This window comes from Chiloscyllium plagiosum, chromosome 13, assembly GCF_004010195.1.
Source record: "Chiloscyllium plagiosum isolate BGI_BamShark_2017 chromosome 13, ASM401019v2, whole genome shotgun sequence".
Taxonomy (NCBI): Eukaryota; Metazoa; Chordata; class Chondrichthyes; order Orectolobiformes; family Hemiscylliidae; genus Chiloscyllium; species Chiloscyllium plagiosum.
In genome coordinates this window covers 35,843,694-35,857,258 of record NC_057722.1, presented here as the reverse complement: position 1 = coordinate 35,857,258, position 13,565 = coordinate 35,843,694, and the positions used below count along the sequence as shown (strand labels likewise).

Here is a 13,565-nt window from a genome sequence, read left to right as displayed (position 1 = left end):
AACAAGATTTCAACATTTGTGCTCCTCCAGTCTTCTGGCATCACTCCCCTATATAAAAGGATTGGAACATTAAAAATAATAATCATGGTTACTACCCTTACTTGTCTTAATCAGGACTGGTATCTACTCAAATTTCTTCCACCCTTTCTAGAAACTCCATGTTATTTAATGTTAACCCATGTAAACTCCTCATTTACTATAGCTTTGGCTGAGGCTTCTTTGCATGGCCTTCTTGTGGCATTGCTGGCCATTCCTTCACATCCTGGAGATGGCACAGACCCAACAGGTGATGGCAGACCAGGCTGGCAGATTCAGGTGGCACAGCTTCCTCTGGCAATCCTTCTCGATCTCCTCTTTAAAGTAGGGGCAGATAGGGGAGTCCACTACATTTCTAGCTGACATTCTTTGATGTCAGTTTACCCAGGCCAAGTTCCTCCTCAATTCATTTTATATGTTGCTTCCAGGTTGAGCATTTTTATTCTCAAATTTGAATTTTTAAGATTATGTTAATTATAATTACTGCCAATTTTGCTTTCAAGCTTCAATATTAGGACCTATCGATGGATGCAAGGAATGATCTTCGCAATTAATGAAATAAATAACGATCCAGCACTCTTACCAAACATAACTTTGGGCTATGCCATCTATGATACTTGCTATAATATTCCTGCAGCTATAAAGGATACATTTGCTCTGATATCTGGACAGCAGAAATTCACACCAAATTACCAATGCCAGTTAAATTCTTCCTTATCTGCTGTAATAGGTGCCTCAACATCAACAATCTCAATAGCAATGGCATCAATACTTGGGATTTATAATTTTCCTCAGGTGAGTGGCAAGCTTCATAGGTAGATAATGTTTAAGTAGGGAACTGTGCTTCCATAATTGTACATTAAAGAGATAGACTGATTACAACTGCAGCTCTATTGATTTTATACTGTGATGTCTAAAGAAATAACTAACTGAAAGGTGGCTTTCACAATGTCCCTGATCGACCAATTCAAAACAAACATCTGTTAGTTATTAGATGAGATTGATAAGGATCTCTTGTGTTAATATATTGCTGTTAACTTAAACTTGACATCACCCAAAACTTTGCCACTTTTGTCTTCAATTTCAGCAATCCTGTTCACCTATTATACTTGTACCATCTAATTCATATTGGTTTAAGTTTAAGCAACATCTTGATGTTAAAATTTTCAACCTTGGTCTGTCCTGGTTTCATCCCTCTCCATATTTTTAATCTCGTCAGTATCATACATTATTTTGTAATACTCCCTTGAATTGTCTTGGGATGTTTTATTAGATTACAAAAGGTTACATAAGTATAAGTTTGTTGTCATTGTCAAGACAGGTGTAGTTACAATGCTTTGCTTTGTTCATTATTTTTGATTAGGTTGTCAACATTTGAAAAGATCTGGTTCAATTTTAACTTCCTGTGGGTTTTTTTGGGGTGGGGGGTCACTGATGGCAGCTAAATAAAGGCAAAATGAACTTGTAGACTCAGAGTTCAGGCTTCGATATTTTAACTCCTGGGTCTCATATGTGTGCATCAATTTTATTTCCTTCCTGAAATGGGCATGAACCCAAGCAGATGCATAAGAATTCAGGAACCAGATGTCCCCACCAGTAGCAAAGGAAGGAAATTTTTTGGATGATTCTAACATGAAGAAAGAAGAATAGTCTATGTCAAGGGACAAAGTCAAAAGTGACAGGACACCAGGTTATAGTCCACCAGGTTTATTTAAAATCCCAAACTTTTGGAGCACTGCTCCTTCATAGGTTGAAGACTTCACCTGGCGATGAAGGCGCACCCCAAAAGTTGGTGTCATGTGATTTCTGACTTTGTTCACCCCAGTCCAACACTGGCATCTCCACATAACCTCAAGGCAAGTTTTGTGGGGCTTGGAGGAGGTGTGGTTTTACATTCATCTGGCAGGATAGCTAGTGTCCTTTTCACTCAGATACAAGTTAAAATTCAAAGTCCCATTGTTGTCATGGGGTCACAATGTGAATAAATTAAAATCTTTAGGTTGCTTCCTGGAGGCACTCAGACACGTAACTGCACTTCCATGCCAGCAACTTCTTCACAACAGGCTCATCAGTTCACATGAAATATTAAACAAAGGGAATTTTGCATGAAGGTTTACAATCTTACAAATTATAGAGAACAGGGGCAGGCCATAATGTTCACTCCTCATTACAAAGGCTGCCCAAAACAATATTGTGCTGGGGGTGGCACTAATGAACTCAGTGGGGGATCTGCTCTTCTCAGTGGAAGGAAACCCCATCCTTAAGAGCTACTGACCAATGTAATTGGCCAACGTATTTTGGTGTTCCAGCAGTGTCAGAACTCCCACAAAGAAAACAGCATGGATTCCAGAGTCTGGTGAGTCCAGGCATTTGGGCAAGATGGGATTGGCACTCCAGGGAGTGGTGGGAGGTGAGTCAGGCTTTGGAATTTGTGGAGGAAAAGCAAAAACGGGATACCAACTGGTAAGGTAAAGATGTTCCCCATTGTGAACATGGAAATTCCCTCGTGAGGTACCTTTCCCAAAAACATGGGCGTACCCACCTTACATCTCTAACTGTACCGTCAAATGGGTAATGTAATATTTGGTCTCTGGACCTGAAATGTTATCTCTGCTTTCACTCCACAGAGGGTGCCGGATCTGCTGAGTTTCTCCAGTAATTTTTGTTTTTGATTGTGAGTTAATGTCAGTTTTGCAGCCCAACGCCATCGTACCAGATTTTCCACATGGAGGGTTGGACTCAATGGGCGGGGGAAGCATGGTGGCTCAGTGGTTAGCACTGCTGCCTCACAGTGTCAGGGACCCGGGTTCGATTCCCGCCTCGGGTGACTGTCTGTGTGGAGTTTTCACGTTCTCCCCATGTCTGCTGGGTTTTCTCCAGGTGCTCCAGTTTCCTCCCACAGTCCAAAGATGTGCAGGTTAGGTGAATCGGCCATGCTAAATTGCCCACAGTGTTCAGGGATACATAGATTAGGTGCATTAGTCAGGGGTAAATATAGGGTAGGGGAATGGGCCTGGTGGGTTACTGTTCAGAGGGTTGGTGTGGACACGTTGGGCCAAAGGGCCTGTTTCCACACTGAAGGGATTCCAATTTCTGTGAATTCTGGCCCAATGAATCATTGTTCATATATTACTAAATAAAGGTCATAATTAAAGTTTAATCCACTTTTTTAGTCTTCAAAATATTAATGTTCTATTCTCATTCCAGTTATAAACCTCCACTTAGCTGATACAAAAACCAGGAAAATATGAGCCCTGCACAAGATTTTAACAGTTCGAACATAATCAAAGTGTATAAAAATATTTGAAACCAGAATGCAAAGTCAAATTTCAAAATCAAATATTAAACAGAAACAAAGTTCCTTCATTATTATTCTAATTGTTTTCTTCTTTAATTCAACTGTGTAAATGTTGCAATAAACAAACCAATTCCTTGAGAATTAATAGCAAAACATATTTTTATTCTGCTTTTGATTTTCAAACATTAATTTATTTTAATGTCTGTCCTTTATCTAGACATTCATTTCCTACTTACCTTTTTGCGAGTGTATCTGTGTTGTCTATAAAAGCTTAATGAACTGGAGGGTGGGAGTGGTGAGTGGGTGTAGAATTTAAACTAGTAAAAGGACAGAACGTAGTTCCACTGTCTCACTATGAAGAGTGACATAACTCACTCAAATTTACCATTCTAACAACAACTATTAACAGGGATGCTTTTTGAGACTTATGCTGATTTCATCTCTGTAGGATGAAACTTGAGTGTTTGCAATATGAAAGAACCAAATTGATAAGATGTCAGTATGGTTTCATTCTTAAGTTATCAAAGGTGGGTCCATCTCCATCATCGCTGTATCTGGATCATTCAGCAAATTCAAATATATTCTTCTATTACATTGGGTTCAAATTGGCAAGTATTTACTGTTGTAGATTTAATACTGTATAATAAAATACCCAATTAAAAAAATACCCATTGCTAAATTTATATTCAGCACTTGTAGCAAATATGTTTCCATGACACATGTTTTCATGCACTTGTGTAAATCTTAATCCGAGTCACCCATCGACTGGAACCTGTTTGTAAAAAAACCCGATACATGCAACACCAGAATTCTGTAAGTAGGGAGCTGTATCATGTTAAAAATAAGACCTGCATTAATTTAAGAATGCCTCTATTAATTATCTTTTTCTGTTTTCCACAGATTAGTTACTTTTCATCCATTCCAGTTCTCAGTAATAAAGAAGAATTCCCATCGTTTTTTCGCACAATGCCCAGTGATATGTTTCAGTCCAAGGTTTTTGTTCTTTTGGTGAAGCACTTTGGTTGGAAGTGGGTGGGAATATTAGCAGACGATGTTGATTATGGCATACAAGCAGCTCAGATATTTAAAAAAGAAGTAGAAAGCTTTGGTGTGTGCATTGCCTTTTCTGAGACAATTCCAATAGTCAAGTCTAGAGAAAAATATCTTCAAGTTGTTGACGTAATAAGAATGTCATCTGCAAGGGTTATAGTTGCTTTCTCTTGTGACACTAATATTGTTCCTTTACTTGAAGAGATTGTTAGACAAAATATAACAAACAGAACATGGCTAGCAAGTGAAGGTTGGAGTACATCAGGTCCACTATTTATTATAAAAAAAGAACACACTAAATACTGGACTGGAACAATGGGACTTACACTCCCTTTGTGTGACATTGAAGGACTTCAGGAATTTCTTTTTCAGACGAATCCAACTAAAGCTGTCCATGATATGTTTATAACAGAACTTTGGGAAGAGGTATTCAATTGTTTATGGTCACCTGTAGTACAGGAAGAAAATAAACTGCAACCAAACATGAGTCAGGAAATCTGCAGTGGGCTGGAAGATATGAGGGCTGCTAATCACTCCTATACAGATGACAGTAACTTCCGAGTGTCCTGCAATGTGAACAATGCTGTTTATGCAGTCGCTTATGCCCTGCATGATTTGCAGGCCTGTGAAAATGGAAAGGGACCTTTTGAAAATGGAACCTGTGCAAGTATACGTGATTTTGAACCTTGGCAGGTTAGTTGAGCTTTTGTTCTGGACTTGTTTCTCTTATCATTTGCACTTGTGATTTTATCAGTTAAAGTTTTAAAGTTTTGCTGACAGATTTTATGGGGGAAAGGTTATCTGTTCTGTAGATGGACATGAAGATTTGGAGAATGAATTTTGAGAAACAACCTCCTCCACCTGATCCCTCCCAGAAGTGTTTTGGCTGCCAGATTGGACATTGGCTATTTCCAAATGTTTACAGCCTTCTCGTAAACAAGTGGTACACATTGGTAAACAAAGCCTGGGTGCTTGTTTTAGGATGCTACTCCCAAAAACGGCAAAGCACATTCAGCTCAGTTTTCATCAATGATGCAACAGCAGACCATTTTATAAAAATCATTATCAAACAGAGTCAACAAGGCTTCACGAAGGGCAACTCATAACTGACAAATTTATTAAAGTTATTAGAGGAGGTAACAAGTAGGATCCAGAAAGGGGAATCAATAGTTGTAATACATTTGGATTTTCAGAAGACATTTGATAAGGTACCATACACTAGGCTACTTAATAAGATATGAGCCCATGGTGTTGGAACTAATATATATCAGCATGGACAGAAAAGTGGCTGACTAATAGAAGACAGAGATTTGGGATGGGGGTGGGGGCATTTCAGGATGTCAATCTGTAAATGGTGGAGTACCACAAGGATCAGTGCCAGGGCCACAATTGTTTATGATATACATTAATGACTTGGATGAGGAAACCGAATATACAATAGCTACATTTGCAGATGACACAAAAATAGGTGGGAAGTCAAGTCTAGGACCAGAGGGCACAATCTCGGAACAACGAGTCACCCACTTAAAACAAAGATGAGGAGGAATTTCTTCTCTCAGAGGATAGTGAATCTGTGGAACTGTTTACTGCAGAGGGCTCTAGACACTGGGTCACCAAACATATCAGACAGATTCTTAATCAGTCAGGAAGTCAAGGGTTATGGAGACAAGGCAGGAAAGTGGAATTGAGGATTAAAAGATCAGCCATGATCTCATTGAATGGCAAAGCAGGCTCAGTGGGCTGGATGACCTACTTATGCTTCTATGTGATATGGTCTTATGATCTTAACGAACTGTCCTGCTACTCATAAAACTTGTGTTCAGATAGCTCATTTAATATAATAAAACATAATAAGATAGTTGCTGTGGCGTTACAAACCAAATTTGAAATGGAGCCACATAAAAAGAAATGCAGATAACCAAAATACATCAAAAAGGACAGTTTAAGGAGTGTCTTAAAGATAGAAAGTGAGTTGAGAGACCGAGGCTTGGAATTCCTGAGCTTAGGGCCTTAACAACTGAAGACATGGTCACCAAGCAAAGTAGAAATGGGAGGCGTCGCGAATGAATTTGAATAGTACAAGGCACAGATGAAAGTCTCAGCAGCAGGAGATCTGAGGTAAGGTGGAATCAGACAAGTTATGGGCTTTAATGATATTACTGATATAGGATTTAAAGCTCCTCTCTGGATCGAATATTCTATCAAGATTGGGAACAACCTTCTTTAGTCTCAAGCAGTTGTTAGAGAAAGGGACTTTGGTGAAGAAGCAAAGTTTGTCATTGAGACTGAACACAATTGTTTCAGTCTTTTCAATATTCATTTAAAGGAAATTTTAACCCATCCAGTACTTTGAGGGACTGCTGGAAGTTAGTCAGAAATTGCATATGACATGCCGGTTTATATTGTTGCAGTGTGAAAGAAATGCTCCTTTATCAGGTTTAGATTTTTCTGGTTTGTGTATTAACATGGGTCTGAGGGCAGTGAGATGGGGGGGGGGGGGGGGGATCTCCAGGGCATTTCTGATGTGACTCTTGTTTTGCACATCTTTTTCATCTTTTTTGTTTTTCATGAAAATTGCAGTGCCAAGCATTCACATTCTCCACAGAAGCTGCCTGACCCACTGTGATTTGCAGCAATCTTTGGTTTCAGTATGGATTTGAACATCTGTAGCAATTTTCTCCGACCTTCACATGGGGAAACTCATTGTGATGCTATTAGTGAGCTTGTTTACTATAATAAACTCAACATCTAAAAGAAAATGAGAAGTTAACAAGTTGGGTTTAGTGTATACTTGCAATCATTAGGATAAATTTGTAAAGAAGCATGCAAAATAATTTAAATTGACATATTCTGGAAACAATAACTTCCTGGTAGTAACAGTAGATATTTGTATAAAGGGTATCAAAACATCATAGGTGAAACTAATATAAAGAAGCTTTTAAAATTAGCAGATGCAACCAATGGCAGAAAATCCATACAGAAAATTGCATGGATGTTAATTGAGTGAAAAACTGATGTGACAATTTTCAAACCTAACTCTTACTTTTTGTTCAGATTTTTAATGAAAATCAGTTGGAAAGAAAAGGCTTATAATTTCTCAAACAAACATTGGTGAAATGGTTCTCACAAAAATCATGTTAATTTTTAAAAGAAAATTACGACATGTTCAACAGAAGGGCTTATTAAACAAACAACCAAATCCAAGATTTTTAAAGAAGTCTATGTCAGCTATCGCAACATTGAGATCCCTTTTAATAGATAATAATGACAACCGTTTTTAGAAATAATTGTTTGAAGAGCAGAGCCAATTGATATTGTTACATATATGTTATGTATATTGCTATATTGATTCTTCTTTTTGTGGTGTGATTGTGTTTAAAACTGTTTATTATTGTACATTTGCCTTATAGCTTCTACATTATATGAAGAAAGTCAGGTTTATTGACCAATCAGGAAATGAACGATATTTTGATAAAAATGGTGATGTTTCAGCCGTATATGACATAATAAACTGGCAAGTAACCACAGATGGTGTAATTAAATTTGTGAAAGTTGGACGTTACGATGCTAGAGCAGCTCCAGGACATCAACTTACCATTAGGGAGAAGGATCTCATCTGGAATACTGGTGAATTAGAGGTATATTTATTTACAAGAGCCCAGGTTTACAGAACAGATATAGAAGTATTTTAAATGAATCTCTGAGATTATGCAAGTTTTTTTTTAGATTAGATTACATTACAGTGTGGATGCAGGCCCTTCGGCCCAACAAGTCCACACCAACCCACCCATACCCCAACATTTACCCTTTACCTAACACTACGGGCAATTTAGTATGGCCAATTCACCTGACCTGCACATCTTTGGACTGTGGGTGGAAACCGGAGCACCCGGAGGAAACCCACGCAGACACGGGGAGAACGTGCAAACTCCACACAGTCAGTCGCCTGAGGCGGGAATTGAACCCGGGTCTCTGGCGCTGTGAGGCAGCAGTGCTAACCACTGTGCCACCGTGCCGCCCAAATTTGAATAGCTTGAAAGATCTATACATGTTTTGTGGTAGAGACTGTGGACTGTAAAGAAGATGAAAATTAGAAATCTTCCATATATCAATATTTACTACTGAACTGGTGGAACACCAGCTGTAGGATGTGTTTACATCTATTTGCTCAATAATTTCATTACAGGTGGTTGTGCTTCAAATTCAGCACAAGTAAGGCCTTACACTGCAAGCTCTATTGCAACTGATTTCACAAATAGCTAACTGAAATTGAATGCTACAGCTATAAACACATTAGCTAGATTATTTACCACAATTTGCTGATTCTGTCCTGTAGCGTGGCCAGTGAGATTTGGGTGCAACCCATGATAGATTGTACACATGTCGCATGGAGTGGGACACATTATATGCAACTGACTTTATCAATTAGAAAATATTCCATATTCATCTGTGATCATTGATATCATATTCTAGACGTCTGTGCCAGGTCACCTCTGAGCTGCTATGATGCCTAAGTTCTCAAGAACTTTTGTGTTTATGCTTCATTTCAAGGTTCTGATGCCTGACAAAGATGGGTACTGGGAGATGAGAGCTACTTTCGGCAACCATGGCTGATGATTCCATCACACATGTTCTTGACTGAGATGGAGCATAGATACATATTTTGATCAGTACCATAATGCAATAGCTGATTGACCTGCTGAAAATGATATTCCTATACTTGGATCAGTGTGGGGAGGGAGGGGAGGGGTGGCCTGGTGGTATACTCCAGAGAAGGTATACCACCTTGTGGTATACTCCTTGTGGTATACCCCAGACAGGGTATGTCACATAATCCTAGCATGCATGCTGTGTTCTGGACAACTGGAAGAGGCAGGAAGGGTATGTGATGGACTCTGAAGTGTTAGGAGAGCTAGGGCAGACTTCCAAGGAGGAAAATGAGGATATTGAACAGGAGAAACATCAGCTTTATGCATAATAGTGCATAGCAGTGTCAGAAGCTGTAAAGCAGACCGAACTCTGTTGATACCTGGTTCCAGTGGGTGAGAGCAGGATGCAGTGATCACCTGTTGACTTCCTGGTGTACTGTAAAGACAAAGCTTCCTTGCAAGAGTTGCACCTGAAGTGAATTGACCAAAGGCAGACTCAGAAACAGCAGTTATTGCTTCAGCTGTCAACTTGCACATTGCCCCACCCCCTGAGTGAAATGCCAAGCAATGCATCCAGTAACAAGGGTGCGGTCCTGTGGTTGGCAGCAAGTGAAGGGGTTGGTAGCCAGGAGGGAAGCAGCCAGGAGGGAAGCAGCCAGGAGGGAAGCAGCTAGGAGGGCAGCTAAGCGGATAGCCAGAAAGCTTTATCGTGGCATGTTACATTATCACCAGAAACTGCACACATGCATGCAGCCAGCAGCCAGCAGCCATCCTGGTGTTGGTAAGATACACTCAGCACTACACTGACACCCAGTGAAACAACCATCTGTGTTAACACTGAAAATACAATGCTCTCTTTCGATTTCATGTAAATTAATGTAAATACTGATTTGATTTGATTTTTTATTGTCACATGTATCAAGATACAGTGAAAAGTATTGTTTTGCATGCTAACCAGATAAATCATACCTTGCATAAGTATGTCAGGATAATAGAACTGAATACAGAATATAGTGTTACAGAAGGTCAGACAAAGATCAACTCTAATATATGAGAGGTTCATTCATAAGTCTGATAACAGTGGGGAAGAAGATGTTCTTAAACCTGTTGTTTCGTGTTTTTAAACTTTTGTATCTTCTGCTGAATGGAAGAGGGTGAAAGAAATTATAACCTGTGTGGGGTTGGGTCTTTGATTCTATCAGTGAGAAATGTAGACAGAGTCAGTGGAAAGAAGACTAGTTTTCATAATGGACTGGGCTGCTTTCACAACTCTCTGTAATTTCTTGTGGTCTTGGGGAGAGCAGTTGCCATACCAAGCTGTGATGCATTAGGATAGGATGCTTTCTATGATGCATCTATAAAAATCAGTAAATCATTGTGGACATGCTGAATTTCCTTAGTCTTTCTTAGTAGAGATATTGGTGTGCGTTCTTGACAGTAGCATCAACGCAGATGGACCAGGATAGATTGCTGTGATATTTACTCCTAGGAACTTGAAGCTCTCGCCCACTCCACCTTAGCACCATTGACACAGACAGGGCATGTCCTCTACTTCGCTTCCTGGAGTCGATGATCAGTTCCTTCATTTTTATGACATTGAGGGAGATTGTTGCCTTTACACCATGCCACTAAGTTGTCTGCCTCCTTCCAGAACTCTGCCATGTCATTGTTTGAGATCTGACCTACTATGGTGATGTCATTATCAAGTTTGTAAATAGAGTTGGAGCTGAATTTGTGAGTGTATAAGGAGATCATAAGGGTCTGAATATGCAGCTTTGCAGGGCACTGATGTTGAAGATTATTGTGGAAGAGATGTTGTCACCCATCCTTACTGATTGCGGTCTGCAGGTCAGAAAGTCGAGAATCCAGTTACAGAGAGGGGAGCAGAGTTTGGAGATTATTTTGGTTGGAATTATGGTGTTGAAGATGGAGCTAAAGTCAATAAATAAGAGTCTGTTGTAAGTCTCCTTCTTATCCAGATGTTATAGGGACGAGTGTAGGGCCAGCGAGATGGTATCTGCTGTGGACCTATTGCGATGGTAAGCTGATTGTAGTGGATCAAGACAATTTGGAAGGCTGGAGCTCATCTGTGTAACTACTAATCTCTCGAAGCACTTCATAATGATGGATGTCAGAGCCATCAGGCTCTGAAATGAATTGAGATGCTAAGTAAAACCACACACACTAACAGTGTAGTAAACAAGTTACAAGAAACATTATTTCAGCTTAATTTTATTGTGTGCTATTGTCTTTTTCCATTGCCAAGGTTCCCCATTCTGTATGCAGTAAAAATTGCAAACCAGGAACTCGGAAAAGAGTTCAGCAAGGACAACCAATCTGCTGCTTTGATTGCATTCCATGTGCCGATGGAGAGATATCAAATGGCACAGGTAAACTTACATAATAATCAAAATAAATTTGAACTGGCAGCTTGACACACCCTTATACATGTACGCTGTGACCTGAATTGACAATGTCTGTGAGTCACATGTTTTATATCCTGTTGTTTGCTCATTAGCATATTCTCTTCTTGATTCTGCAACAAAGATCTGAACTCTGGCTGCAGGCAGAAGAGTTTCCTCTTGATGAGAATGATCTGTAACTATGAACTCTGTCCATTTTAACTTTTGTTCTATTTTATGTTCAGCAAATTCTCCTCAGAGCCTCAATGAGCAGTGTAGTAGGAAGATTTATAGATAGACATATTGGGGCAGATGCAAGGAAGTGACAAGGGCCCCATTCAACACCTCTGACCTGTTTAAATACCACCACTTTCAAACATGCCTCAGAAAAGGCATGAAGTTTTGCTGGTTATGTCTGTCTGGTTCAGATTGCTAAAATGATGCTAACTCACAGATTTTCTTGATAGTGTTGACATAGTAACCAAATCACAACAGAAATTGAAAAGAACAATAAAGGCCAATGTGGAGAAATTATCCACTTTCTGATTGTGTAAGGGATATGTTTGCATCATACGATGTCAATTCAGTTATTTCTTTTAAAAGTTATAATGAAATTAAATAATAGTTTTCAAATTATTTGAAGTATTGATTTTGTTTTCATGTTCCACAGAATGTTTTCAGTGTCCTGAGGATTACTGGTCAAATATAAATAAGGATCAGTGTGTACCGAAGGAGGTGGAGTTCCTGTCTTTCTACGAACCATTGGGGAGCGTTTTGACTTTTTTTTCAATATTAGGGGTTACTATCTCTGTAGCTGTTATTCTGATATTTATAAAGTTCATGAATACGCCCATTGTAAGAGCTAATAATTATGAGCTTAGTTTTCTCCTCCTATTTTCTTTAATGCTGTGTTTCCTGACTTCTCTTGCATTTATTGGCAAACCTTCAGTTGAATTTTGTGTCCTCCGTCAAATAGGATTTGGCATCAGCTTTACATTGTGCCTATCATGCATCCTTGTTAAAACTGTAGTGGTGGTATTGGCTTTTAGAATAACAACACCCAACCAAAATGTATTAAAACATTTCCAGCCCATACATCACCGTTTGGTTGTCACGGCCGCAATGCTTATTCAGATATGCATCTGTGTCGGGTTATTGTTCTCATTACCAATTGCTGTGCAGAAAAACACAAAGGCTGCAGTTGGAAAAATCATTCTAGAATGCAGCAAAGGATCTGAACATGCGTTCTTTGGCAATTTGGGATACGTTGGATTCTTATCTGTTCTTGGTTTCGTTTTGGCATTTCTTGCCCGAAAATTGCCTAACAATTTCAATGAAGCAAAATTTATCACTTTTAGCCTATTTATCTTTTTTGCTGTATGGGTATCCTTCCTACCAGCTTACTTCAGTAGTAAAGGAAAATATTTAGTTGCAATAGAAATATTTGCTATCCTGTCCTCAAGCTTTGGCCTTCTTCTTTGCATCTTCTTTCCTAAATGTTATGTTCTTTTACTGCGGCCTGAATTGAACACAAAACGTGGTTTGATGGATCGTGCACATCTAACTGCAAAATCCACCTCCAAAACTTAAAGGTCCTTAAAACCTACTACTTTGAACATGCTTTCAGTTACCCTCATAATATTTTCTTTAGTTTGGTGTCATTTTTCGTCTGATTATGGATCTGTGAACAGCTTTGGCATGTTTTGAATGTAAAAAGTGCTGTACTTCGTTCCCCATTTAAACAAATTCTTGGGCCCTGAGATAAAATGAAAATAGAATTTCAAATAATTGTGCTATGTTATTATAATTGAAATATTCATTCAGAAATAGAAAATAGGTAAATTAAACAGTGACACAAAGTTAGTTTCTCAGCCCTTCAGAAATGATAACGTTCTTGAACTATTTTTATCGTAATGCTTTCCATTTGTCTATTTGAGACTTTCGAAAATAAAATACATATTCTGAATTGGAAATTATTTCATTTCTACACTCTATTAGTAATCATTGTCTAAATTATTTTAAGGAGGAACTGGACAACAGAAATTTTAATTTGTCAAAAACTTTCCTCATACAGTGGGGCTTATCTTAATTTTATACAATGACAGAAAATGCATGTTGGTGAGTTGACAG

General features: G+C 38.8%; 1 protein-coding gene across 1 annotated transcript; it reads left to right on the top strand.

The window, feature by feature from the left end:
• The first annotated feature begins 331 nt into the window (after nt 1–331).
• On the top strand, nt 332–13,300 carry LOC122556301 (vomeronasal type-2 receptor 1-like). The gene is made up of 5 exons (XM_043702929.1): nt 332–831; nt 4,235–5,077; nt 7,795–8,022; nt 11,300–11,423; nt 12,106–13,300. Exons 1-5 carry the CDS (start codon nt 565–567, stop codon nt 13,023–13,025), a joined length of 2,382 nt encoding a protein of 793 aa, XP_043558864.1. The 5' UTR covers nt 332–564; the 3' UTR covers nt 13,026–13,300.
• The last annotated feature ends 265 nt before the right edge of the window (nt 13,301–13,565 follow it).

Bases quoted from the DNA above. Each gene is read 5' to 3' on its own strand.
- LOC122556301 (XM_043702929.1), top strand. From the start codon at position 565: ATGCAAGGAATGATCTTCGCAATTAATGAAATAAATAACGATCCAGCA. The intron at 832-4,234 runs GTGAGTGGCAAG...TGTTTTCCACAG, and splicing joins GGATTTATAATTTTCCTCAG to ATTAGTTACTTTTCATCCAT. The intron at 8,023-11,299 runs GTATATTTATTT...TCCATTGCCAAG, and splicing joins GGAATACTGGTGAATTAGAG to GTTCCCCATTCTGTATGCAG.